The sequence below is a fragment of the Sturnira hondurensis genome, unplaced genomic scaffold, assembly GCF_014824575.4.
Source record: "Sturnira hondurensis isolate 20B ecotype Veracruz unplaced genomic scaffold, ASM1482457v3 Scaffold0003693, whole genome shotgun sequence".
In the NCBI taxonomy this organism is placed as follows: domain Eukaryota; kingdom Metazoa; phylum Chordata; class Mammalia; order Chiroptera; family Phyllostomidae; genus Sturnira; species Sturnira hondurensis.
In genome coordinates, this window is record NW_028076324.1 from 10,517,697 (window position 1) to 10,544,662 (window position 26,966).

Genomic DNA, 26,966 nt, shown 5'->3' on the forward strand with positions numbered 1-26,966 from the left:
AGGGCATATTTGGGGAAGTTCTTGTTAATTTAATCTCTGAGGGAAAGGAACAGCCTGGGATCCATTCTGGAAAGCATCCTCTGCAGAAAGACTGTCAGATGAGCCAACAAGGTAGATGTCACCCCTTTCCTAGGAGACCAGGCACGTTCCCCGACCTGGAATCAAACCAGAGACCTTTCACATTGCCGGACAACGCCCAACCAACTGAGCCAGGCCAGCCCAGACATTGAGTTTCCGTTCCATTTTTCTGCCACACTACATAATGAAAACTGTTGGAATAAACTTGGGTAGCTGTCTAGTTTTTAATGGAAAGTTTTATGAGGAAGTTAAAATACAGTCAGCTTATGCCAGTCCTTATTTTGGTGTTTTGGGTTTATTTTGTTGTTGTTGTTTAATGTCATTTATGCTGGTAAACAAGATCTCCATTTGCTTCTGCTAGGCAGGGCAAGAATGGTTGTTATTGGCAAGTCAGAACCCAAGCCTCAAGAAGGGTGCAAACCTCAGACTTGGTGGAGCCCAGCTTCCTTTAGGGCTGAAGTCTCCCTCCAGTTGTGAAGAAACAGTTCATTTCTCCTTCTGAAAAGAAATGAGCATGTTCTGGTCAGGTGACTGAGTTCTAGGTCAAAGACTCCCAAGTTAAATCGAAAGTATATAACCTCCCCCAGAGACAAATACAAATATATTTGTTTTTCTCAGGAAAAACTTAAGGAGAGAATTGTTGTTCCTGGAGTGATTCTTTGTTTCAGTCATAGAATTTAGCATCCCAGAGTGGGAGTCATTATAATAAAGTAATTTGATTATAATTAAATGATACTATGGGGAAAGGGCACGATTTCCTAGGGTTTCCTAGAATGGCAGGTCAATTTCCAGTAGAAAGTATAGACCACCATATCCATTTAAGGGGTGTACGTTAGTACCTGAGACATGTTGGTGTGGTACAGATGTGAAAAGACAAAATGGTCTCCATCCTCACAGGGCCTGTCCTCTGTATGTGAAGCACACATAAACGGAGCATTGGGAGGAGACCCTGACTGATAGGCAGACTCCCTGTTATGCAGCCTTTGCTTAGATCTTGGTTCTGCTTAGTGTTCTTGAGCAAGTTTGTAAACAACTCTGTGCCTGATTTATAACCCAAAAAGAAGATAATAGCTCCAACCCGCTAGGACTGTCTGATGATTAATATATGTGTATATAAGGGGTTTAAATTTGCACCTGGAACTTAGTCAGTGTTCATCAGTATTGGCTGGAATTCCAGAATGAAGTTCCTTGTACAGAGTTAGGTGCTGGGGACTATGTAATGAGAGAAAGGCCCTTCATTAGTGGGGCAGCTTCTGGAGCCATTCAGGGAAGCCTTTCTATGAACAGATGGCCCTGACCTAAAGATGTAGGATGTGGCTAGGTATAGGTAGGCCTGTTGGGGAGGCAGGTAGAGTAAGGATCCATTGCTAAAGCCTTTAGGACACAGAGTGACATGTGCTCACCCAGGTGGCAAAGTACAGACAGGTGGAGATGGAATTAGTGAACCAGAGGCTACTCCAGGTGAGGGATAGCAGTGGTCTGAATTGACAGGGCTTTCTGGGAAGCGTTGGAGGGATAGGGGCGATCTTGATTGTAGGACGAGTGTGTAATTCGGAGAGCTCTCACATGACTGGGGGGCAGGGGTGGTACAGTCATGAGAAATAAGAGCAGGTTCATCCAACTGCCTGTAATACGTCAATCTTGTAAATGTTTGAAACTAATGCTATACTAATTAAGTGAAAATCTGGTTGTTTGGTATGTGTCAGGCAATCTGTTAGACACTCAAAGTAGATGAATGAAAACACTGTCTCCTTGCATTTTACGAGTTCAGTTTAGATGGACAGATAAGCATGTTACTAGTTCATCACCATGCAAAGTGAAATATAGCCAGGCACTGGGAAAATGCAGCAAAAAAAAAATAAGGAAACTAGCTATCAGGCCCCTTGACAGTAGCCTGAAATGTGGGACTTAGGCCCAAGAAGAAGGACCTGGAATGCCAGCTCTGTGGACTCTACTCCTTCATGAGCAAGGTCTCCACCTGTTACATTTGTCTGTTTTTATTTGTTTGTTTTTTAAGATTTTACCTAGTTTTAGAGGGAGAGAAACATCAATGTGTGGTTGCCTCTCATATGTCCCCCACTGGGGATCTGGCCTGCAACTCAGGCATGTGCCCTGACTGGGAATCCAGCTGGCCCTTTGCTTCACAGGTCTGCACTCAGTCCACCGAGCTACACCAGCCAGGGCACATTTGTATGTTTTTAAAATTTCCCACTTATTGTAGTTTTTGGTATAAATAAACTTGATTTTATCCATCAAGCATAAACTTATGTTTTTTCTTTTTCATATTTCTTTTCTCCAGGAAATTGAAGAGCCATCCTTGGAGCCAGGTACTGTTCAGTGAAAAATTTACCAGTGGGGGTTTGGTACCATTCTAGTTTTCCACCTTCTCTAATTTGAATTCTTAAATTTTAAAAAGTTGCCTTACTCTAGTATACATTGTTCTAAAGGTTTACAATCCAGAACATACAAGGATCATAGAGATTGGAAACCCAGCCATATCACCAGATCTGTGAAAGTGGCTAACTTCTCATTTTGTAAAATATCAGTGAGATGAACCGATCTCATGTCTTTTTAAATGTAAATGACACTGAAAAGTATATAGAAAGAGTTAACATGCGTCTCAAGCTAATACTGCTGCACCCCACAAAACAGATCTTGTGATATTGGGCAGTACCTTAACTTTGTGGTTTTTAATTCAGGCAGTGCAGGTAGAGGTAGGGAGATAAATTTTAAAACATTAAGACATTACTGGATTCCAGAAGAGGAAAGAGTTTCTTCATGAGAATTCCAAACAAATACTATTCACTTTCTGGACTTCAAATATCTCAGAGCAACGATGGAAGAGATTCTGGTTTTCATGTTGGACTGTTCTGTTAAAAGAAATTCAAAGAAATTTGGAAATTGAGCTGTTCAGTGAATGGTGATACATTCAGTTAAGCAACTTGGACTTTGGAAGCTAAATTTGGAAGAGTCATATATAAACGACGACAGAATGAAGACTGTCAAGAATCAGCCAGAAGGTTTTGGGGGTTAAATCTCTGGGATGCTTTTCTCTTCCATGTAGTGTAGCGGCTTACTCTAGCAGTCAGTCGGTTGGAGCGCAGGTAGTGTAACCAGTGTAACGTGTGTACCCGCGGGTTTTCCAATCTCTGTGTAGCTAGCAGTTCTCTTCGTGTTAGTGTGGCAGCCGTGCCAGTTCCGCATTTGTGATTGCTTTATTTCCCTGGTAATTAAACCTTGTGCCATTCTATTCCTGTTAAATCCGTAGAAAATGAGAAAATACTCGACATTTTGGGGGAAACTTGTAAATCTGAGCCAGTAAAAGAAGAAGGTTCCGAGCTGGAGCAGCCATTTGCACAGGATACAAGTAGCGTGGGGCCAGACAGAAAGCTTGCGGAGGAAGAAGACCTTTTTGGCAGCGGCCATCCGGAGGAGGGTGATTTAGATTTGGCCAGCGAGTCAACAGCACAAGCTCAGTGGAGCAAGGCAGACACCCTGTTAGCGGTAGTGAAAAGGGAGCCCGTGGAGCAGACAGGCGGTGACGAGAGGACGGACTGTGAGCCTGTAGGGCTAGAGGAGCCAGTTGAGCAGAGTAGTAAAGCCTCAGAGCGCGCGGAAGCCTCTAGCGAGGAGGTCGCGGAAGCGCCCCCGGAAGCCTCAAGCCCAGACCTCAGAGATAGCAAAGAAGACGTGAAGAAGTTTGCTTTTGAAGCTTGTAATGAAGTCCCTCCGGCTCCTAAAGAGTCCTCAGCCAGTGAGGGCGCTGATCAGAAAATGAGGTTTGTTTTTTCTCAGTTTTAGACCAGACGCTATCTCCTTTTCATTGGTCGTTTAATGACACACATAAGCTGTTTTTTTTTTTTCTGCAATTGGCCAGCCAGACTGACGAAATTGTAGATTACCTCTAAATAATGTTTTATTTCTCTTTGTTTATTTTAAACTGATTACACAATCTTTTTTTCTTTTCTCAACCTGTCATGGTTGTTTTCTTTAATTCTTCCTAATTATCTTTAGCCCAGCAGAATTAATTAACTCCTGTGGGTCTGAAATCTTATGGTTAGGTCAGATTTTCAATACAAGTTTGTCGGGGTATCATTTTTTCAGAACTAAATTTCGGGTAGGTATGCAACCTCAGCACATATTTTATAATTTTGAGTTTGTCTCCTCTCTGCTTCTTCCTCCTGGAGTGACATTATTTTTTCTCTCTAGTTCTGTCGAAGATGACTCGGATACAAAACGGCTTTCCAAGGAGGACAAGGGTAGGTCCCCACAGCAGTCCCTCTCAGTTTGTGTGGCCTCAGCCATGGCGAGGGATCCAGTCCTTATTTATCATGTAGTGCATTTCTCACCCTGATGTGACTGTGGCTCTTCCATGGGGCCTTTCTCCACTCTTGCTCTTGACTCTGCAGATTTTGGGTTTGGGGAACAAGCCAGTTCTTTGGGGTTGATGTATCATGTGGTGCACTTACTTTTGCTACATTTAATAGGCAGTCAATGAATGCATTGGTGGGTAGAACAACAAGTGAATATTTCTCTCTGCCTCTGTGTATGTCCTTCTTCCCTTCTCCAAAATAAATAAAATTTAAAAAATCAACCAATGAATGCATAAATAAGTGGAACAACAAATTGATGTTTCTGTCTTTCCCCCTTTCTCCCTTTAAAATCAATTTTTGAAAAAGACCTCGAAGTGGTTTGACACGGATATCAGCACTTTGTGTTTAAAAGCTGCCTCACTGGGTTGCGTGGTACTGTTTGGGAACTTCCTGTGGTCCTAAAGCAGCCCCTGGCTCGCCATTGTGAGTGGCACTGCTGCTGGTCCTGTTGGCCCTTCCTGGTGGGCCACTCTGGCAGTTATGTGAGGATAGTGGGCTTTAGGACACTGGGTTTTGGAGGCTGCTGGCGTTTGGGACAAGTAGGGAACATGCATGGTTTGGAAAGACTTTAATTTTTAAAATCAGGATATTAAATGAATTACATTTTTGACCAAAACTTTTTTTTTAATAGGTCGTAGCAGTTGTGGTAGAAATTTCTGGGTTAGTGGACTTTCTTCTACCACCAGAGCTACAGATTTGAAGAATCTTTTCAGCAAATATGGAAAGGTAAGTCCAAGGGTTTTCTGGAGAAGATGTCTTTGAGCCCATGTGCTGTGGTCTTTATGTGCAGATTACTGTCCCTCCAGTGACTACTTCGACACCTCGCTGTTCTTTGAGCTCACAGCTCATGACCCTGTGCAGGACCATCTACTCTCCCACAGGTAGAGGTGACTGATCTGTGGCAGCTCCCAGACCCTAGTCTACTTTATTTTCTTTCCCCCTTTCCTTGGCCCCCCAGGCCACTACTGAAACTCCAAAGAATTTCTGGAATCCTTTTTTAAGCCAGGTAGGGCTACAGGGCTCATAGCAAAGGGTGGGGCCGGGAGCTGTTGTCAGCACTTGGGTGAGACAGTGGTGACTGCAGGAGAACACATGTACACATACAGTGTCTTTGCATTTTGACCAGCAGTAGGTTTCAGATCTACTACTCACAGTTGTGTGGCTGGGACGTGTTGTTTCTCGTACGGGAACATGATCTCTGTTTGGGGGCCCTCAGTTGCTCTCTCCTAAAGATAGATGGTGTGTGCAGCTGTGGCAGAGATACACATGCCCTGTCCTCAGCCCTAACCCACAGCCTGCTTTTACTTACTTCCAGGGCAGTTCTGGCCGCCTCCACTCAGTAGCACCTGTCCCTCTGTCCTCACCTTCCTCCTTGGACTCAAGGGTGGCAGTCCTGGGTAGATGCACATGCACCAGGCTCTCACTACAGTTGTTTGTTTGTTAGGGCACATGTGTTGGCTTTCTTCCCTTCTCTCTCTCATTCTCTTCCCCCTTTACCCTGTGCCTCCTGGACTCACCTCCTAAATACACTACATCCAGGGCTACATGTCTCAGCATCAGCCTATGGGGCAAACCAAAGTGAGACTAGACAGAGGCCCTTGTTGGTTATAAGGCCTCAACCAAGTATGAGAGAAAACTAACAGTATTTACCTTGTTATTAATATCCACGAGCTAACAATAGGAAAAGTAAACATGCCATGGTGATAGAAATAACTAATAACTCCCCAGGGCCATACAAAGTGGGCTATTTCCTGATACCCCTGTGGGCCCTCAAGAGTGGTGGTGTGCTTTCAGCAGGGAAATGTCACCCTGAAGCCTATGGAGTCTTGGGTGCATTGTGTGTTTCATGTGACTTAAGCAATGGACCAGACCACTTTGAAACCTTCCTTTTGGGCTACGGCTCCATGTGGCACAAAAAGGATGAATATTGGCTCCTCTGGGGCTTCTGAGCCTGGTGACTGACAACGTCAGCTTGCTTGAATCATTGGGGGAACATCTTAGTGAATTTGTTATTACTCCTAGTAAGATTGATTCTGCCTTTTTAAAAAAGATTTTGTTTATTTATTAGGGGGTGGGGGGAAGGAAAGGAGAAAGAGAGGGAGAGAAACATCACTATGTGGTTGTTGCCTACCTGGCCTGCAACTCAGGCATGTGCCCTGACTGGGAATCAAACCAGTGACCCTTTGGTTCACAGGCCCATGCTCACTCCACTGAGCCACACCACCCAGAGCTGATTCTGCCTTTCAGAGTGCTGTTTACAAGTTTGTTCTTATGTTGATAGCCATCTGTAGATATGTCTTAAGTGTACTTAATTACTTATAGCCATGACTATGTTTAGAGTGACTTCTTTACTACAAGTTTGAGATAATATTAAAGGAACGCTGCCAGAATTCTGCTTTCATTTCACTTTTCTCTCTTCTCCATGCTGCCATCCTGGTTCCCTGGAGGAATCATCCAGAAATGGAGGTGGCCCTTGGAATAGTAGCTTTAAGACAATAGCATTATCCTCCTCAGTCATCTTCTTTTCAGGCACCTCGTGACAGGGTTTCCCAAGGGTCCTCATTCCAGGGAGGGAGCCAGGACTTGGGGAGGATCAGAAGGTAGCCGCATGAACTGTCATAACCTGTTTTGAATGGTGGGTGTTGGGGACTTCGTGTCTGAGACATTTCTCTGCTTTCCTTTGAGGTGGTGGGGGCTAAGGTTGTGACAAATGCTCGGAGTCCTGGAGCTCGTTGCTATGGCTTTGTGACAATGTCCACAGCAGAAGAGGCCACAAAATGCATTAACCACCTGCACAAGACAGAGCTCCACGGGAAGATGATCTCAGTGGAAAAGGTAAGGGGCCATTTTCCCCCAGAGCTGTGACCATGTGAGGAAACGATAAGGTAATATTTCCCCTTGATTTTATTCTTCAGGCGAAAAATGAACCTGCTGGGAAGAAAACCTCTGACAAAAGAGAGGGGGAAGGGAAAAAAGAGAAGTCCAGCACCAGTGACAGGTATTCCTCTTCCCTGAGGGAACCGTGGCCAAGACAATCTTTTCCTTTATTTCATATCCTTCAAGTTCCTTGCGGATAGGGAAGAGCACAAAGCCTGTGGCCTTTTTTATTTTTCCCATTTGTTGGAAGGAAGTTCCAAAACCAGTCATTGGAGAGGATTTCCGTAATCAAAGGGCTGTTGGAGAGAACGGGATGGGCTCCTTGTTCTTTGTTGTCCTGTCAGTACCAACTGAGGCATCCTTCTCTGTGGCACTTGATGCTCATTGCAAGAATCCGGCAACGGGTTTATCTAAATACCTGAACTAATGTACTTCTGTGTTCTGGGGTCTTACTTAGATCCGCAAACCTTAAAAGGGAAGATAAAGCTGACAGAAAAGATGATGTTAAAAGGGGCGAAGATGGAAGTGGAGAAAAGAGTAAAGATCAAGATGATCAGAAACCGGGTCCCTCAGAGAGATCTCGAACCACAAAATCAGGTAACCTGCTGACTGGTGTGGGAGAGCCCTTGTGCTATCTATGCTCCTGATGGGTGTGGTTTGTTGGTTTGCTGTGATCAGTTGGCAACACAAACTACATTTATTTTCCATAGAGTTGAGTATTTTTTTCCTTATTTGGATGTTTTCTTGGTTCTTACGTTACTTACACTGACTTCTTTTTTTCTTGTAGGAAGTCGAGGAACCGAGCGGACTGTAGTAATGGATAAATCTAAAGGTGTGCCTGTTATTAGTGTCAAAACATCAGGATCCAAAGAGAGAGTGAGTATTTTTTCTCTTAACTAGGGTATTTAGTAGTTTTACCATTTGAAATTTTTTCCATTTATATTTCTCAGTATGTTTTAGGGCATTCTTGAGCTTAATTTGCAGAAGGTTATCTACCTTTTCAAAGTGTAGGTATCTTGAACTTAAAACTGAGAAAGCTTAAAAGCTTTCCTTTAGGAGCACTTGAGATTTTGCTCCATGGCATAAATAAATGAGTGCTTTTCGAACCAGGTTTCTAAGAGCCAGGATCGCAAATCGGCCAGCAGAGAGAAGCGGTCCGTTGTGTCCTTTGATAAAGTCAGAGAGCCTCGGAAGTCAAGAGACTCGGAGTCCCGCAGGTGAGTCAGGGTTTAGGAACTGGTTGTTTAATAGCTGTATACAGGGAGGCCGGGTAGGGCTGTATTTAAACCTGCTTTAAGCTTGTTTGCCCCTTTGGCTTTCATTTCATAGACTTGCTGTGCTGTAACTTTCAACCCAAGGCTTTTACAAATGATTCTCTCATTCAGATAGGCTTATCTCTTCCTGAAGATGATGGAAGGGAACGGTGGCAGTAGATGGTATGCTTCCTGGTGCAGTAGTGCTAGTTAACAAAACACACCAGTTTGTTCCAGAAGCCATGGCGGGGTGGGGGGGGATAAAAAAGATTTTGATTCTAGTGTGCTACCTCAATTTTACTGTGACTAATTAAAGTTCATGATTTAGAGAGCAGTGGTTCTAATTCAGACTTACTATGAAACGTGTTCTGTTTCTTACTTTTTTAATGGGTATTTTACAGAATCAGATTTTGAATGCCAGAAAGATCTCAATTCATATTATAGCTGACCACACACACACCACTTTGCTGTTAGCTAGCTGGTCTCAGACTTAGCTGGAAGCAGAGGCTATGCTGGCGTTTCTGTGCTCTTGCTGCTATTTCAGAAGCACTAGGCCCTCCTTCATTCTCCCCACTAGAAAAGCAGTTCTGTAGGTTGAGGCCCAGCACTGCAGGCTGCATTTCTGCAGTGCCCCATGCTTGGTTTGCACTTCCTGTGGGAGCTACTGCTCTGCATTTGTAAAGCTTTTCTTACTGGGTGACGCTGCCAGCACTGTGGCCAGTGACCCCCGCAGCTGCTGCTCTACACCCACAGGTTACGTGAACGCAGTGAGCGGGAGCAGCGCATGCAGGCACTGTGGGAGCAGGAGGAATGGGAGCAACTGGAATTCGCTCGTAAGAGGCTGGCCTTCCATCGGCACCGCCTGGAGCGGGAGCGCATGGAAAGGGAGAGGCTGGAGCGAGAGCGCATGCACGTGGAACACGAGCGCAGGAAGGAGCAAGAGCGCATCCACCGTGAGCGTGAGGAGCTGCGACGCCAGCAAGAGTTGCGCTATGAACAGGAGCGGCGGCCTGCTGTGCGGAGACCCTATGACGTGGATGGCCGGTAAGTCCAGCTACTCCCACTGACCACCCTTAAGTAGCCCGTGGGTTTTAGAATTTTATTATGGTTTCCAAAATTATGTTAACTTAGAGATTATTTAAAAGGAAGCACAAGACCTGGCTGGTGTGGCTCAGTGGATTGAGCACTGGTCTGTGAACAACAGTGTTACTGGTTCAATTCCCAGGCAGGGCACATGCCTGGGTTACAGGGCCAGGTCCCCAGTAGGGAGCGCACACAAGGCAACCACACATTGATGTTTCTTTCTCTTTTTCCCTCCATTTTCCTCTGTCTAAAGTAAAAATCTTTTTAAAAATTAAATGAAATAAAAGCAAGCACGAGTACTTGCTGCAGCCCAGTTCTATGTCCTGTACTTGGCTGGGGAATCTTTAGTGCTCTGATGTCAGTGGGGAAATGTGGGTAAAGTGCTAATGAAGTCACTACATTCTAGTTCTACCATAGATTCCCTGAGGTAGAGTTTGGGCAGCCATACCAAAAACAACTCCTCTGGGCCTCTTCCAGGCTTTGTAATCACTATAGTGATTTGTTTTTGCTTATTCCAGTAATAAAATTTAAACCTGTTACTGCAGATTTTCTTTTAAGATTTTATTTTATTAGAAGGGAAGGGAGAGACAAAGAGAAGAGAAATACCAGTGTTCGATAGAAACATCACGTGGTTGCCTCTTACACGCCACCAACCAGGGACCTAGCCCACAACCCAGGCATGTGTCCTGACCACCCTTAACCAGGAATTGAACTGGCGACCTTTCACTTTGTGGGATGATGCCCAAACCACTGAGCCACAACTGGTCAGGGTTCCCTAGATATAGTGATGTGGCATGTGAACACTAATTGCAAACCACTAATGGAAAGAAGTCTGAATTTGATTGCTGCTGTTAGGAGTCTGGGTACTAATCCCAGTAGTGATCCTATCCAGGTGTTTCCAAGTGCATTGCAATTTGGGAAAACTGTTTTGTTTTTACTGTTTTTCTACAGCATGGGCTGAGAGAGGTCTGTATACAACATAAAACGTGAATTCTGTAAGAGGCGTTTAGGCTGTCTCAGGACTTTTTATGCTTTTGTGCTAAGTACTGATGCTGCGGTCTGTTCTGCTCATAAATGTTTTAAAACAGTACATTTCAAGTGTTTCTAAAAGTTCTCCCCACTGGATGTCTTTGCTGGGTCAAGTCATTGTCGGGGTGGAAGAGACAGAAGTGCACTACAGAGCTGTGATAACACCTCTTGCTGTCTTCCTAGATTGAGGCCAACTCTCGTGGCTGCTCTGCAGACACGTATGTGCGCCCACCTGCCCACTTCACTAATCACCTCTTGGTTCTTAGAGAACCAAAGCACCTGTGTGAGGGGCTAGCGGGTGTATTGGGCAGACTAGAATGGAGTCATTTAGTCAGATCTTTAGTCACCTCTCCAGCCTCTCTCAGCTTGTACAGCAAAGAACACACTGCTGATAAAGTTAACTTTTGTTTGCTGAAGAGGACGTGCTAGGGACAGTCTCAGGATGCAGTTCATCAGCACCCACAAGGTGATTTATTGGGAGAGAGAGAATACACTCAGCTCTTGCTTGCTTTTCCATCCAGACGAGATGATGCTTATTGGCCAGAAGCCAAGCGAGCCGCCCTGGATGAGCGCTACCATTCTGACTTCAGTCGCCAGGACCGCTTCCATGACTTTGACCACAGGGACCGGGGCCGCTACCCCGACCACTCAGTAGACAGGTCAGCCAATTTCCCATGACCCTTCCTGTGTAATACAAATGGTATTTGTCATGGGTCATTGTCAATAACAAGATGAGGTTGGCCATTTTAGGTTCTGTGAATCCACTTGAATCACTTTGTGTGTGTGTGTGTGTGTGTGTGTGTGTGTGTGTGTGTAGTACTGGGTTTAAGTTAGGAGGTGTTTTCCATTTGTGGGTTTAACCACTCTATTCTCTGTCCTTATGGTTTCTTTCCAATTATCTCTTTCAGGAGAGAAGGTTCAAGGTCAATGATGGGAGAAAGAGAAGGACAGGTAAGTCAGAAGCTAAGATTGTAGGCAGTTTTCCCATTGAATTGATTGCTCTTCCCTTCTATCCACCACCTTTTTCCTTCCATTTGCATTAGTAGAAGAATAATTAAAGAAGGGCAGCCTTTCAGTCCTTGTGGAATGACAGTTTCAATGATTTGTGCTTGATCTTGGCTAGATATCTAGGTGGGTTTTCTGAAACCCTTTTTGGCCTTCATCCGATTGATGTTCTGTTTGCCTTAGTAACTAAATGCACTGGTAGTGAAGTGCTAGAGAGCCTTGGGTGAATCTTACGGGCTCTGTTGGAATGTGCTTCACGGTGGCCACACAGCTGATAGATACCACTGTTCCGTGTTGTGGAGTCTGAGTGCACCTGTGGTCAATGGGCAGCCCACCCAGCTGAGCCTCAGACATCAGCTCGTTCTCTTTGCAGAATTAACACACAGAAAATAAGCTCGATGTTCTTCTTTTACCTGTCTTACATAAGGAGTGAGAACTTCCTCAAGGAGTCTCCACTCAAGTGGGTTTACATGGAAAATTGAGGGGATTGCGGGAAGGTTGTGGTCAGGGTATTGTTTGGCAGAGTTAGTGCCCTGTGGGTTTGTCTTTTCCCTGTCTACAGCAGAGATCATTTGGTTCCGACCTCCTCACTCAGTTCTTAAGAATACCGCATATTGAGGAGTGTCCTCTGCCACCTCAGGAGTAATTCTGTGATCCTCATGAGTCCTTTCTCTCCACTTTTGGAGATAAATCTCATGTGCATTTAAATCTAGACCCAGTCTTTTGTTTTTTCTTCTGTGGAGCAGTTGGGTACAATGATTAAACTGCCCAGTCTCCAGAATCAGAACCAGGGTCCATTCTGGTGCCACTGCTTCTGCCAAACCTGTTTCTCCAGCCATGAAATGAGGGCAGTTATTTTAAGACATAGGTGCCGGAGTAAATGAGACAACATACATGTCCACAGAAAGTATTTCCATGTAGCTCCTATCATTGCTAGTAGCTTTTCATCTGATGATCAGACAGTACAAAACAACAAAGGTTTGTTGTTGGTGTTTTCATAAATACAATCATGTAAAGTGCCCCTTTGCTGCCCCAGACAGCCACATGGTGATATTTGACAAAAAGAAAAAAAAAGGCCCTGGCTGGTGTAGCTCAGTGGATTGAGCGTGGACCTGCGAACCAGACGAGGGCGGTTCGATTCCCAGTCAGGGCACATGCCTGGGTTGCAGGCCAGTTCTCTGCAGGCCAACTCCCAGCAGGGGACACACGAAAGGCAACCATACATTGATGTTTCTCTCCCTCTCTCCTTCCCTTCCCCTCAAAAGATAAATAAAGGAAATATTTTTTAAAAAAAGCACAGACCTTCAGGGTCTTGTTACATGGGCTGGTTGGTTCGACAGAAGACTGTATTGGTTATACTTTAAAATACCAAGGAGAGGTGGAAATAGGCTTTAGTTGAAGAATCAGGTCTTGCTAAATTGAATTTCCATGTTTCTCTGTATTAAATGCCAGAGTTTCATGTAAGGGCATAACCACCTGGCTCTGGGGGGCTCCCAGCTTAAGGGGTAGATTAACATGGCTGCAGATACTCACTGGGCTGCTGGAGCAGGCATCCAAGGGGCTTCATGACCAGTGGGGCTCCCTTCCAGGTCTTCCCACTTCAAATATGGTCCTAGGGTAAAAGTCCCCAAGGTCACAGATTGGGTTTGTAAAACAGCAAACCCTAGGACAAAAGCCACCTACCCTAGATCCCTATAAGTCAGCCTTGGACATTTTTTTCAGGAGACAGGGGCCTCTTCTGTCATCTCTCCCTCACAGAGCCCATAGAACAGGGCCAGGCACTTTGGGGACTAGGCCAGCCCAGCACTTGACATACAGTGGTGGTGCATAGTCAGTGGCATGGGTGGCATCAGCCAATGGGTGGCAACTCCTAGCTCAGTCAGCCAAGTGTCCCGCATCCCCAGCAAAGCAGAGGCACGATGCCAGGCCCAGTAATGAGTTATGTTAAAAGATCCCACATGGCCCTTCTCTGGCGGCTCGGGGGTGGGGTGGGGGGGTGTTTATTATATTGAGAACAGACCCATTCTTTTTTTTTTAAGATTTTATAGGGGAAGGGAAGGAGAGAAATACCAGTGTATGGTTGCTTCTCGTGGGTCCCCTGCTGGGAACTGGCCTGCAACCCAGGCATGTGCCCTGACTGGGAATTGAACTTTGAACCTTTGGTTCACGGGCCCGAGCTCAATCCACTGAGCTACACCAGCCAGGGCAGAGACCCATTCTTGATGTGGAGCATTTGCTAGGTTTCCAGCAGACTTTAGTCCCTCAGTTTCCTGCCTTCTGATTAGGGTGATTCTCAGTCCTAAATTCTCTTCTTTTCTTGCCTTTTGGGCACCTTTTCCTCACCAAGCAGACTTTAGGGATGTAGTTGTGTCATGGGAGCTGAAATGGTGGGTGTGGCGTAAGATGGCACACAGAGTGCCCTGGCAGCACCATCTTGGGACTGCAGTGCTTCTGAGTTGTCTTGATTACCTTGTTGCCCCAAGATGTTGGATGCAGGGTTAATCTAAGGCCATCTTATTTTGGCTCTTTAATACCCAGCATTACCCTGAACGCCATGGAGGACCAGAGCGCCATGGGCGGGACTCCCGTGACGGCTGGGGTGGATACGGCTCTGACAAGAGGATGAGCGAGGGCCGGGGGCTGCCGCCTCCACCCAGGTTTGTGTCTTACATTCCATGGTGCCCTTACATTCCAATGGCCCTTGAGGCCATTCCAGGGCCTCATACATAGCTGACAGTCTAAGAACCCACAGCCTCAGGGATACAATGAGCATTGGCCCTGTGGCTCAGTGCACTGACCATGGCTCTGACCACGTTCAGCATGGGGCCAGTCAGTCCTGTTTCGTGAAATCCCCACTGCCTGAACTGAATGAGGGCTGGGAACACAGAACGCTAAACCCACCCTCCAGAACCTGCTCCTCTTGCAATTCTGAGAGGCAGAGACGGGGGCAATCCAAATCAGAGATGTCTTTTTCTAAGGGGCAGACGTGACTGGGGGGACCATGGCCGAAGAATAGAGGATGATCGTGCATGGCAGGGCGCTGCTGATGGAGGCATGATAGACAGGGACCACAAGAGATGGCAAGGTAAGGGCTGGCTCTTGGGGACACATCTATGTGGAGAAGCATCTGGAAAGCTCAAGCTGCACATGCTCTTTGTTAGTCACTGCTTGTTTCCTACTCTGAAGGCAGGAGCAGCTTTCTGCTCTCCTCCCCAGGGTGAGGTATAGGAGATGCCCCTTAATGATTTTCAATTGGGTAGTCTTAAGGGTTGGCACAGGAGAATGGTATGGTTGTCGGTAACTTGTCCCCGCTGTGACTTAGGACAGCCTGTGTGGTTCTTGTGCTTATTTATTCACTGAAGACCTGTAGGTTCTGGGTTGACTGGATGGCTTGAGAAAGGGACTGGGCTTGCCTCAACCCTGTGTCGTTGTCCTCTAAACTACATCCTGTGCTTGGAGACACCATGTAAAAAAAAGTCTCTCTGTTTTCTAGGTGGTGAGAGAAGCATGTCTGGTCACTCTGGGCCAGGTCACATGATGAACCGAGGAGGGATGTCAGGGTAAGGTGTTCTGTCTCTCCTTACCAGTCTCTTTGCACATTGGCTTGCCTTGGGGAAGGTTTAGAAACAACCAAGTCTCCCAACTTACACTGCTCCTAAAAGTGTGGGTCTGTGTCCTGGTGCTGCTACTCAAGAGGGAAGAGTTCCAAAGAACATGTGTCTCAGTGGCACCCAGGAGACCCCACTGAATAGGGTTAGCGAACATGAGCATCTGCATTTGTTCCAGGCGCGGCAGCTTTACCCCAGGGGGGGCCTCACGGGGCCATGTGATCCCACGTGGTGGAATGCAAGGCGGATTTGGCGGCCAGAACCGAGGCAGCCGACCCAACGATGCCCGCTTTACTCGCCGCTACTAAGTGCTTGGAATCCTGTGTTCCGTCACATGGCAACCAGAGTATGTTCTGTTAGCAAGTTATCTTAAACCGTGTACAATAAATTTTTTTTTATCTGCTGCCATATTGTAGCTCGATACAATGTGAATGTTTTTTGTTTTGTTTTGTTTTTTGTAATAAATGTGTTTCTGTTCACATATCCTTTATTTAAAGCATCATCTCTTTACTTCCACCTCTTTTGAAATTATACTCAGCATTGCTGAGCCACAGCTTTTCCTTTCAGGGAAGGAAGGCTGAAAGGGGCAGCTTCAAGGGACTGTTGGGGCTTCCAGCAATCTTGTAGCCCTTACTGAACAGGCTACTATTTTGTGTATGTAAAACATACATACCTGAAGCTTGCTATGTTAATTGTCATGTTTACATGCACAGTTCAGTGGCATTTAATTTACACTGCCATACAACCATCATCAGTATCCAGAATTATTTTCCCAGATGGGATCATTAATTACTAACACCTCATACCACTCCCCCAGTTCCTGAAACCCACTGTCAACCTTTTTTTTTTTTTTTAAGATTTTATTTTTAAAGAGGGAAAGGGTGGGGGAGAGGGAGAGAAACATCACTGTGTGGTTACCTTTTGCGTACCCTCTACTGGGGACCTGGCCCACAACTTAGGCATGTTCCCTGACTGGGAATCAGACTGGTGACTCTGACCTACACCAGCCAGAGCCCACCATATAGTTTTGTCTCTGTATCTAGGTCCAGGGACCTCACATGAGTGGAGTGAGGACAAGTTAACAACAAAGTGGAGAGCTGAGGGAAGCCAAGCTGTTGAACACCAGGAAGTAATGAACTGGGGGAGGAGCAGGGACCTGAGTGTGAAAGCTGAGTCTCCAGGACAGTGTGTGGCAGGTGTATTCAGTGACCAAGTGCCTGGAATCCAGAAATTTGTATCCTGGCAGTTCTCTCCCAGCCTCAGCCAACTGGGACCAGCTGTGTTCCTTCTGCCAGAGGCCAACCCACTGATCCAGGAAAGTGAATCAAGAGTCCGGGGGCCAAGTTCTGCCTTCACATCCTCCCCTGGGGCAAGTTCCTGCAGTTCTATGAGCCTTCATTTGCTCACCTGTAAAATGGGGCTACTGGGTTACTTCAAGAGGTGCCATTGTAGGTTGTGTCCCCCATCTCCTCCCTGCCCCACCCACCCCAGCTATACAAATATCCTAATTCTCTGAAAGCCACAGAACAGCTCCCAAGTTCTGGTCCACCAGGATCCCTGTTGATCATAACTGTTAACAGGGCCACAAAGGGGAACCATACAGCTTGTCTATTTGGGTGAATCACCTTGTACTTTTAGATTTAATGAAAGCTGGCTTGGCCCTGAGCCACCTATGGGAAGAGTCCAGGCTGCTGCAGCCCATGTAACCCTGAGGTGGACAGCACAAATGACCAGTGTTCGGCAATCCTCGGGGCTCTTGTGTCTCTCAGGCAGCTCTGGTTCAGCAGCACTCCCCACCCCTCCTTGCCAATTTAGCAGTGCCACCAGGCCAGGGGCAAGCAACATGAACTCTAGTGGCAGATGGGACTGGTTGTGATGGAGGAAGGGCCCATGGGCTGAGGAATGCAGCAGCCTCCAGAAGCTGGACAAGACCAGGTAATGTTCTCCCCTGGAGCTTCTGCCACCTGGACTTCAGCCCAGTGAGACCTGTGTTGGGCTCCTGACCACCAGAACTGTGAGGAGCAATTTATGTTTCAACAGGGCACTGACCCTGTAGTCATCTGTGCTGCAGCCATAGCATTCCTACGGATACCCAAGGCAGTTCTTGGCTAGGATGATTCTGTCCCCAGATTTCTGGCAGCACTTGGGATACGTGTGGTAGTTGTGTCTGGGGAATAAGGGGGTGGTACTGGCCTTTGGGATGGAGGCAGGATGCTGCCTAATGTCTACAGGGGCCAGGATGCTCCCCGCCAAAGATTTGCATGGTCTTGAATGCCAGCAATGCTGAGGTGAGGAAACCCTGCCTTGAGGCAGTGGGTGCCAAGGAGGCCCAGGGTGGACATGTAATTCCTGGGGGTAGTAGGAAAGGGGCAGGGGAAGCAGTGCCTATGCTGTGGGCAGGAGTCAGCCAGGAGGAAGAGTAGGGGCCTGCTGAGGAACCCACGAGTTTGTAGGCAAAGGCTGGTGGTGAAAACCAGCTGTTTCAGGAACTGAGGTCCAACCACATCTTTGATGGACCTAGGGGAGTAAGAGGAGGGCCCCTCTGAGGACTCTGGGCTCAGAGGGAAAGCAGTGGGAATCCAGTTTCTGAGCAGGGTGGTGATATAATCAGACTTGGACTTTGGAAAACAGATTGGTGTGAGCCAGCCTGGAGGTGGGGAGATTAGGGAGGTACTCTTGGCACTGGCAATACCAGTAGGGGCTTGACCAGGTGAGGCGATGGAGGGGTTGAGTGGTATTCTCATCTCTGGGCTGGTGGCTGGGTCCAGTCAAGTTTGGAGAGCAGTCACAGGGGAGTCAGGAATAGAGGCTGACCCTGGGCCCAACCTGTGGGCAGTGACTCAATCCCAGGGACCAGAGACCAGGGCTTGGGTTGTTTTAGGGAATCCCCACACAGGAGGCCAAGTTCAGGGGGTTGGAGGGCTAAGCAGGTCCCCAGACAGCCCCTTGAAGACCTACAAAGGCTGGTTTCCTTTCCTGCAGGTTTGCTAGACAGATAATGGGCCTGGTGGGGTGGCCTTGACAAGTGTCTCCCCACTCCATAAAATGATAACAGGAGGGTCATGAGCGCTTAGGGAGCCTGGTGGAGCACATGACCCAGCCAGACTGCAAATCCCTCCAATATGTAAAGGTCTAAGATCAGGCCCACGGGGGCGAGGCAAATGAAAATCCTGTGTCCCAGGCAGGGTTTAAGGTTAATCATCTGAGCTCCTGGTGGACAGCGGGCTTTAAACCTGGCCATGCAAGTGTCTCCATCTGTAAAATGGGCACATGGGACTGCTGGAAGGGGCTCAGTGGATAGAGAGCCAGGTTGAGCGGGGCCTGAACCTGGGCCACACTCCTGGCCTAAGAGATAGCTGGCAGCAGCACTAGCTCCAGCTCCTTGGGCAGCACCAAGGATCAGGGACACTCCCTGGCCTTGCTCACCCTGGAGACCATGATAGCACGGGTCACGTGGGCTCTTCCTCCCCAATTACCCTAGGCCAGGCCACCTATCCTCAGCTACACCCTTCCCTATTTGTCACCAGGTGGAGAGATGCTTGCTAGCTTCTCTGGGAAATACCCTAGGTCTCTGCTTACCTTACATATGAACACCTATTATCATGGGCCTGTGTGAGCTCTATCCCCTAACCTGAGGGACACACAGCTCAGAACTCTTGGGAACAGAGGATCCCATGCTGGCCTGGAGCACCATGCTGGGGTCTGCTCCTTGCTCCCAGGGCAGCCTCCTGGGCCAGGCTCTAGCTCTGACCTACGCCAACCTCCCACCCTGGCTGACTGGGGCGCAGGTTTCCTTCTAGCACCACAACAGTGGGACTCCCTCAACAATGGGGAGGCCTGGAGCACCTAGAGTCAGCCCACCCTCCCAGAGCTCCATCCCAATGGGACAGCACACACATTCAGGTCACTAGGCAGCTGATCCAGTATGGGATGGGGATCTCAGGGAAGAGATCTTCTGAAGAGAGCAGAGAACCTCCTGAAGATGAAGTTGGGAGCACAGGACACTTGTGGGCTGGACAGATCCCCACATGGCAACGACCTCCAGTCCTGTGCTTCCCAGATTACCAGATTTGGGGGACAGGTAGAATGAGAATGGAGACCAGGTAAGGCTGGGTGTGTAGAAGGAACAGGAGAAATATTTCCCATCTCACTAAACCCTGGCTCCCAACTGTCCTGTCCTAGGGTCGGCCCTCCAAGCCCCACAAACCCCCACCCAGGTTGGCCTTCAGCACTTTCTCCACCCTTTCCCAGGGCCCAGAGCACTGCAAACTGTCTGCTCCCACTTCCCATACAGAGTGAGGGCCCTAGGGAACCCCCAGGAGCCAGAAGCCCAGGACCACATGATCTGAGAGCCAGCCAGGCCACCCATGTCCCTGGGGCCAGCACACGGGTCGGAGAACACTTCCAAAGTCCTTTATTGGGCCAGTTAGGCCAGGAGCTGCCTTGGAATAGGGTCCCACTCTGGAGGCTTGAGGTCCAGGGCACCCCTACCCCTGTTCCTGACAGGGGAGGCAGCCTCCTCTGACAGGCTACTTGATTCGCTCCTTCAGATATTCCCAGCCATCCTTGGTGTATTCACAGGCCTTGGAAGGGGCCACCGACAAGGCTGACATCATGGTAATAATGCCTGTGGGGAGGGAGGGAGGGAGGGAGGGCCCAGTACCTGGTGAGGGTCCCCACCTAGAGCTAAGGGGTTTAGTCCAACCCCCAGGGACACCCAAACTGGCCATGCTTTAGGAGGTGCCACTTCCAGCTGTCAACTCCACACAGGGAAACTGAGGCAGAAGGGGCAGGGCCTCACCTTGTCTGAGGCCACCTGACTCGGATGTGTTCAGATGTGACCCAAACTCTCAAAATGAGAGCTTTCATCTTGCTCCCACTTCCCTGGAACCTCCACCCCTTCTCTTTTAGATGGGGCAGAGGCACACAGGGCAGCAAGAGGAGAGAAGGACAGGCGGAGCCAGGAGGCAGGATTGAGGATGCTAGACTGGGGGACCTGCAGCCACCACCCTCCAAGTCGAGGGACCAGGCCTACCTGAATTCCAGGACTCACGGATGTGAAAGTTAAACTTTGGAGGGGCTGGGAGCTGGGAAGACACAGGGAAGAAGGGGGTGCTGGTGAAAGGAGAACACCCTGGCAGCTCCAATCACCTCCAGAGGCAGGGAGAGCAGCACATGCCCCAGTGTGGAGGACAACCAGCAGGGCTGGGGGGACCAGGGACTGAAAGCCACCCCAAAGTTGGCTCCCACCAAGCCGCAGCCTCACTTCCAGCATGGGGTGGGTACCTGCGGTATCTTCAGGCCCGTCTGCTCACTCACGTACTGGCTGAACTGGTATACGGCAGGGGGGACCACCTCCTCCGCCTTCTGAAGGACGGCCTGGCTCTTGCTGCCCGGTCCCAGCAGCTCCTGGTCATACACCAGATAGACCACTCCCCCAGCCACACTCCCCTTGATGAGAAACCTGTATGCAGGGAAGGGAATAACAGCAGCTCAGGAGACTGTTGGCCACTCTCAGGGCCCTAGGCTCATGGGAGGAGTTAGACCGCTCCCCCTCGAGGGAGCCCCACAATTCAAAGACACAGCTGAAGACAGGCGGCTAGCGGGAATGGAAGAGCACCTTGCCAGCCCGGAGGCATGCCTGATCCCTACTAGGCAAAACATTCTGTTTACAGTACGCAAAGCAGGAGTACTCCGCCCCAAGGGAACGACAGTGGACGGTCACTAGTGTGATTCCTCACAAAGCAGAGAACAGCATAGAGCCGGGGACGGACCCTCTGGAAGCAAACCGCGAGGGTTTTCTAAGTGCGTCGGATGGCTTCCTAAATGTCCTACGCTGCTCTAGGCGCGCATTCGCCAATCCCAACAAATGGCCTGCGGCACTTCCACTTTACTGAGAATGCAACTGAGGCTCGGAGAGATTTCGTATTCCGACTGTCGGAAGGCAAAAAGCTCGCACGACCTCGAGGATCACCTCTCCGCTTGAAACTGTTTCCCCTTGTGGACCATAGGACACCTGACACTACGGGAAACGAAGAGCAGGTCGTGAGCAAACTAAAAGACGGTGTTCGCAGGAGAGAGACTTTCTGGGGGCTCCGGACACGCCCGCCGGCCACACGTACCTCATCACAGGCCACACTCCTGAACCCATAGTCTCTCGACTCGGCGCGCAAGGACACTCGCCTCGGCTGCCGCTTCCGGTCGCAGCACCGCAGAGGCCCTTGGGAAGTGTACTTCTCCACGTCAGCCGCAAAGGCTTCCGGGAGTCCGAGTCTTGTCTCCGCTTAAAAATACCAGCGACTGCGGTCCCACCACGGCGAAATTGGCCATTTGTGCCAGGCCGCCGCAAAGGTATCAGAGAAATGTCGGCACCGCCCGGTGAGGCGGAGACAGCTCGCCTCGCCGCCAGGGAAATGTAGTCCCTCCTTGGTGGTGTGAAAGAAAAGAAGTCGGGTGTCTAAAGTGAGTCCTGAGAGTGACCCAAGAAGTCGAAGCCCAGGGAATCCACCCGCGCGCTCACTGCATGGGCCTAAAAAGACTGTGCCTAGAAGCTAATTGTCACGTCAACGTGAGGGCGGACTTGGAGGGAGGTGGGTCTAAGTCACGTGATCAGGTTTCGGAGGGTGGGTGGTTTTTCCTTCAGGGAGCGGAGCCAGGACTTCCGCGGCGAGCAGAAGAGCCAGGCTGGAGGCCGTTGCCTGGCAACGTGCGCTCCCAGTCCCTGCGGCTGAGTCCTCTGGGCTGGGAGGCGGGCTCTTAGTCATGTGACTTAGGCCCTAAGGAAGGGGGCGCGGTCGGGGTCCCTGCCCCGTTAGGCGGCGAAGGTACGCCAGACTGTTGAGCCCGTCGCCCCCAGACAGGGACCCCAACCCCGGTGAACGGCGGGAAAAAACTGAGGCCCGAGTAGGAGGTGAGTGAGCGGTTGGGGAGCGCGGGGTGGGTCACACTCCCCCTTTGTCCAGCTGTAAAACTGAGTCCGGGCGAGGTCAGTGGATTCTTCGAGGATCTGCTTTTACCTGTTTCTTCCCCTTCACAGCCCGGCTGCTCCATCCATCCATTCTTCCTCCTGCCTACTGAGCCATCTATCCATTCATCCAACTCCGCTTTCCCTTGGGGGGCTGCTGTGTTCAAGGCCAGAGGTGGAAAGGGTTGAGCTGGGAGCTTCACGGGATCTCTCTGGAAATGAAAGAGGTGGGGTTGCGTTCCCTGCTAAGAGAATGGCTGGTGTGACTGGGAAGAGGACGAGAAGTTAACTTTTCTGGTAACTGATGCATAGACAGGAGTTGGAGAAGATGGGAATGGGCAGGTGGGCAGAGGCCAAACCCTATGGGCCTTGTGGGCTGTGAGCAGCTTGGTCTCCATCCGCGGCCGTGGCGAGCCCTTGGAAATGGGCAGGAAAGGGCATGCCAGATTTCTTTCGACAAAGATCACTTTGGCTGTATAGATAGGACAGAGTGGGAGGAAGGGAGTGGGAAGGTGGGGGAGCTTAGGAGAAGGCAACTGGAACCTTATTGTGGGAGCAAAGGACATAGGGCTGGATCTAGAGATTGGTGATACGGGGACTCCCCAGTCGTATCACGTCTCGGCCTCCTGGGTCCCCTTCTCCTCTTTGTCCCACTGAGAGGATAGAAAGATGTGATAGGCCTCTGCCCTTTTCAAGGGAGACCCGTGACTCTTCAGACGTTAAGCACTCAGCCTGTATCTCTCTTTTGCCTTCTCCCTAGAACAAGTGAATCCCTCCCACAGCTGAAGTCATATCTTAACCCTCATGACATGGGACTTTCTGATTACTCTTGGGTCTCTCCAGACAGAGTGGTCTTTCTGGGCTCCCCCAGCTCTTGCCTGCCACATTCCGGTGTCAATCTATTATCTACGGAGCACCTGGCACAGTTTGGGGAGCTGAAGACCTAATGGGGGAAAAAACTGGGCCCTGGCTGGTGTAGCTCAGTGGATTGAGCACAGGCCTGCGAACTAAGGTGTTGCTGGTTCAATTCCCAGTCAGGGCACATGCCTGGGTTGCAGGCCAGGTCCCCGGGGGTGGGGGTGGGGGTGCACAAGAGGCAACCACACATTGATGTTTCATTCCTCCTCTTTCTCCTTCTCTTCCCCTCTCTCTAAAAATAAATAAATAAAATACTAAAAAAAGAAGAGCCCTGGCTGGTGTAGCTCAGTGGATTAAGCACAGGCCTGCGAACCATAGTATCACAGTTCGATTCCCAGTCAGGACACATGCCTGGGTTGCAGGCCAGTTCCCAGCAGGGAACTCACGAGAGGCAACCATACATTGATATTTCTCTCCTCCTCTCCTTCCCTTCCTCTCTAAAGATAAATAAATAAAATCTTTAAAAAAATGAAATAAAATAAAAAAAGAAAACAACCCAGAAGTTTTTGTTTTCTTCCTGCCAGTCTGGGGGAAGTGAGAGACAGTGAACATGAAACATCATCAAGGTGATTCAGGTGATGTTAAGTGCTGAGAAAGAGAGAAAAATTCTAGAGGTAAGGGAGAGGGAGGGACTAGGAAGGGAGGAGGGAAGTGCTTTAGAAAAAGAGGCTGGGGAAGCACTCCAGAAGGAAGGGATTTTTGTACTGAGACTGGAAGAAGTGAAAGCAAACCATTGGATTTTATTTGCAGAGAGCATTTTGGGCAGAGGGAACAGCCAGTGCAAAGGCCCCAAGGCAGATGGTGACTGGCTGGTTCTGAGGAACAGCATAGAGGCTGGTGTGGCAAATATCAGAGTGAGCAAGAGGACCATTTTGGCCATCAAGGAGTGTGGCTTTTGTCCTAAATAAATCTAGGAGGATTTTCATCAGGGGGAGGTAAGATGTGATTCTGGTGTTTCCTGGAGGGAGAAAACTCCCAAGATTGGTACAGTGGTTCAGGTGACCTGGACCAGGTGGTGGCTGTGGAGGTGGAGGAGAGGGGCCTATCCAGGGGCCAAGAGGATCCGCTTTGAACAAAGGTGCAGTTGGGTAAACAGGTGTGGCTGTGGGCCAGGCCTGTGCCGGCCACCCCCTCTCTCACCACAGACTCAAGAAGGGCCATGAAGGTGCTGCTCCTCACTGGGCTGGGAGCCCTGTTCTTCACCTACTACTGGGCTGACAACTTCGATCCAGGTGAGTGCCTGGAGCGGAACAGGGAGGAACCAGGCCAGCTGTCCTGTGCATCCCCTAGGCTGATCACCCCTGCTCACCGCCAGCTAGCCTCCAGGGAGCCCGGGTGCTGCTGACGGGGGCCAGTGCAGGTGTTGGGGAGGAGCTGGCATATCACTATGCCCGTCTGGGCTCCCACCTGGTGCTCACTGCCCACACCGAGGCTCTTCTGCAAAAGGTGAGACACGTGTTTCAAGTTTAATATTGGGGGCAGGAGTCGGGCGGAAAATGAGGCCTGAGTTTGAATCCCCGGAAAGATCCAGGCTTCCTCTGTGAATTTGGGCAAGTCACTTAACCTCCCTGAGCCCTAATTTCCTCATTTACAAAATGGAGACAATAAAAGCACGTCCTTGTGAGTTACAGTATTGGGTAAATGCGGTAAGACAAAGTGTAAAGCAAGGAGTATTTCTCAATAAATGGAAGTGTTGGTAATGTCCAGAGCCTCTGATCATAGTCAAGGTTCTCAAACTCAAAAGGCTGGTGGGTGGACAGACACTTCTTAGCAAGAGAATGTTCCAAGGAAATGTACGGCTCTTCCAGAATTTCAAGAGGGGCCAGAAACCTTGAGGTTTATTTGAAATCCGAAGTTTCAAATGTTGATAATTGAGCAAATTATACTCTGGTCCACGGGCTGCCAGTTTGCAACCTTAGAGGTAAAGCTTTGGGAATAGAACAAGAGGCTCAGAGTAGGGAGGAAGCCACCTGGGGTGGAGGGGCCCACGGGCAGCTCTGGCCCCCTAGGTGGTAGGGAACTGCCGGAAGCTGGGCGCTCCCAAGGTCTTCTACATCGCTGCGGACATGGCCTCCCCTGAGGTGCCGGAGCGCGTGGTGCAGTTTGCGCTGGACAAGCTGGGTGAGGGGCGGGGCCTGGAGTCTGGGGCCGTGGCTTAGGCCTTAGGGGCAGGACCGAAGTAGGTGTGGGTGTGGTAGTAACAGTAACGGGTGTCGTGGGAGGAGATTTATAAGGTTCTGAGGCATAACTAGGGGTAAACCCTCATCGCATCCAAGGGGGCCCTTTTGGATTAGGGACAAGCCTAGCAGGATCCAGGGAGCAGGGCGGGATCTCTTTAACTTGGGGGGTAGGGGGCACTACCTGGGGTGGAGCTGCTTGGGTCAATGCTCTGGGGAGAGTTTGCCGGTTTAAGGAGTGGGGCTAGGGAGGGGCTCACGAGGAAGAGCCTCAAGGACTACCTCCTAGCTGATGAACCTCTCGTGGACAGGCGGGCTGGACTACCTCGTGCTGAACCACCTCGGTGCTGCCCCAGCAGGCACACGGGCCCTCAGTACCCGGGGGACAAGCTGGCTCATGCAGGTCCTCTGCCCCTTCTATCCCCAGGTCCCACTTATAAAGTTGCTAGATTTCACCGTCTCTCGACTTTGGCGCCTCACACCAGCCTGTACTCCAGCCCTCTCTTGCCAGCAACCACCCTCTCCCCATTCCTCTTCGGTCCCTTGGCCCAGACCCCGCCCCTCCTGGTTCTAGGCTCCACCCTCTCTATGCCTTGGTTCCGCCCCTGGGCTTGTGCTCCAGCACCCCCATCCAAGACCCTGCCCCAGTCCTCTGGCCTGCCCATCCCCAACCAGACCTGCCCCCAGGTTTGCAGGTTCCGCTCCTTGTCCCCACCTTCTTGGCTTGCGTTGTCTGCTGCTTCACTCGCAGTTACCACCTCCAGGTGAACTTCCTGAGTTACGTGCAACTGACTTCACTGGCGCTGCCCAGTCTGACGGACAGCAAGGGCTCCCTGGTGGTAGTGTCCTCACTGCTCGGTGCGTGCATCTGGGGCAGGGAGCGGGGAGGCCACAGGCCTGATGCAGGAGAGCCTGCATGGGGTAGGAAGGTTTCCTCGAGATAAGGAAAGAGGGTGAGGCAGCCCGGCCGCTGCTTTCCTGCACCCCCAGGCCGCGTGCCCACGTCCTTCTCTAGCCCCTATTCAGCGGCTAAGTTCGCACTGGACAGTTTCTTCGGCTCCCTGCGGCGGGAGCTGGACGTGCAGGATGTGAACGTGGCCATCACCATGTGCGTCCTGGGCCTCCAGGATCGCGCCTCAGCTGCCGAGGGAGTCAGGTAAGGCGGAGGACATGAACTGGGGGTTGTGGAGAGCTACCCAACAACTGCAGTCCTCACCCCGTCCTCCTGTCCGCAGGGGTGTCACAAGGGCCAAGTCGGCCCTGGGACCCAAGGCAGCCCTAGCTGTGATTCGCGGCAGTGCCACACGCACCTCCTGCGTCTTCTACCCCTGGCGCTTCCACGTGCTCTGCCTGCTCCGGGCATGGCTGCCTCGCCCAAAAGCCTGGTTCATCCGCCAGGAGCTCAATGTCACTGTCACTGCTGCTGCCTGAGCTGGAAGTGGAGCCGGTTCATCTTCTCAGAGGGGGACCCTTCATCCAGCTATCCTGAAGGGGGGACACAAATATCACACCTCTGGGAGGGTGGCAACGGCTGAAGATAGTGTCATCCAGACAAAAAGGGAAAACCAAAAAAAACTACCAGCACCTGCAGACAATGAAAT

At 49.8% G+C, this 26,966-nt stretch overlaps 3 protein-coding genes across 11 annotated transcripts in view; 2 read left to right on the forward strand and 1 right to left on the reverse strand.

The window, feature by feature from the left end:
- Positions 1–15,796, forward strand: part of SAFB (scaffold attachment factor B) — a 28,948-nt gene extending 13,152 nt beyond the window's left edge. For 3 of the 4 annotated variants that reach the window (XM_037042643.1, XM_037042641.1, XM_037042644.1), the window contains 16 exons: positions 2,378–2,405; positions 3,347–3,857; positions 4,288–4,337; positions 5,083–5,177; positions 7,137–7,286; positions 7,367–7,449; positions 7,786–7,925; positions 8,116–8,204; positions 8,439–8,545; positions 9,335–9,625; positions 11,215–11,352; positions 11,602–11,644; positions 14,237–14,355; positions 14,677–14,783; positions 15,192–15,258; positions 15,485–15,796. In XM_037042643.1, the coding sequence (XP_036898538.1) occupies positions 2,378–2,405; positions 3,347–3,857; positions 4,288–4,337; positions 5,083–5,177; positions 7,137–7,286; positions 7,367–7,449; positions 7,786–7,925; positions 8,116–8,204; positions 8,439–8,545; positions 9,335–9,625; positions 11,215–11,352; positions 11,602–11,644; positions 14,237–14,355; positions 14,677–14,783; positions 15,192–15,258; positions 15,485–15,614 (2,148 nt within the window). In that variant the 3' untranslated portion in view covers positions 15,615–15,796. The remainder of the gene's footprint in view (positions 1–2,377; positions 2,406–3,346; positions 3,858–4,287; positions 4,338–5,082; positions 5,178–7,136; positions 7,287–7,366; positions 7,450–7,785; positions 7,926–8,115; positions 8,205–8,438; positions 8,546–9,334; positions 9,626–11,214; positions 11,353–11,601; positions 11,645–14,236; positions 14,356–14,676; positions 14,784–15,191; positions 15,259–15,484) is intronic. The other variant, XM_037042642.1, reaches the window with a different exon arrangement.
- A 3,907-nt stretch (positions 15,797–19,703) lies between these two features.
- On the reverse strand, positions 19,704–21,508 carry MICOS13 (mitochondrial contact site and cristae organizing system subunit 13). Its single transcript, XM_037042654.1, has 4 exons — positions 21,429–21,508; positions 20,593–20,770; positions 20,342–20,393; positions 19,704–19,933 (listed from the first exon to the last, which is right to left on the reverse strand). The coding sequence occupies exons 1-4, from the start codon at positions 21,455–21,457 to the stop codon at positions 19,836–19,838; spliced, it is 357 nt and encodes a 118-aa protein (XP_036898549.1). The 5' UTR covers positions 21,458–21,508; the 3' UTR covers positions 19,704–19,835.
- Positions 21,509–21,821: 313 nt separating this feature from the next.
- HSD11B1L (hydroxysteroid 11-beta dehydrogenase 1 like) lies at positions 21,822–26,925 on the forward strand. 6 transcript variants are annotated; one of them, XM_037042651.1, is made up of 10 exons: positions 21,822–21,896; positions 22,343–22,497; positions 23,939–24,123; positions 24,302–24,420; positions 24,504–24,634; positions 25,198–25,309; positions 25,677–25,768; positions 26,130–26,223; positions 26,356–26,521; positions 26,601–26,925. In XM_037042651.1, the coding sequence occupies exons 4-10, from the start codon at positions 24,348–24,350 to the stop codon at positions 26,794–26,796; spliced, it is 864 nt and encodes a 287-aa protein (XP_036898546.1). In that variant the 5' UTR covers positions 21,822–21,896; positions 22,343–22,497; positions 23,939–24,123; positions 24,302–24,347; the 3' UTR covers positions 26,797–26,925. The 6 variants fall into 6 exon arrangements, with proteins under 6 accessions (XP_036898546.1, XP_036898545.1, XP_036898543.1 ...); XM_037042650.1 differs by lacking the exon at positions 21,822–21,896 and adding an exon at positions 22,041–22,130; XM_037042648.1 differs by lacking the exon at positions 21,822–21,896 and adding an exon at positions 22,058–22,216.
- The last annotated feature ends 41 nt before the right edge of the window (positions 26,926–26,966 follow it).

Coding starts and splice junctions, on each gene's coding strand:
- MICOS13 (XM_037042654.1), bottom strand. CDS start 21,457: ATGGGTTCAGGAGTGTGGCCTGTGATGAG. Junction 20,771..21,428: donor GGAGTGTGGCCTGTGATGAG/GTACGTGTGGCC, acceptor CCCTGCATACAG/GTTTCTCATCAAGGGGAGTG. Junction 20,394..20,592: donor CGGGCCTGAAGATACCGCAG/GTACCCACCCCA, acceptor GTGTCTTCCCAG/CTCCCAGCCCCTCCAAAGTT.
- HSD11B1L (XM_037042651.1), top strand. CDS start 24,348: ATGAAGGTGCTGCTCCTCACTGGGCTGGGAGCCCTGTTCTTCACCTAC. Junction 24,421..24,503: donor GGCTGACAACTTCGATCCAG/GTGAGTGCCTGG, acceptor GCTCACCGCCAG/CTAGCCTCCAGGGAGCCCGG. Junction 25,769..26,129: donor GGACAAGCTGGCTCATGCAG/GTCCTCTGCCCC, acceptor TACCACCTCCAG/GTGAACTTCCTGAGTTACGT.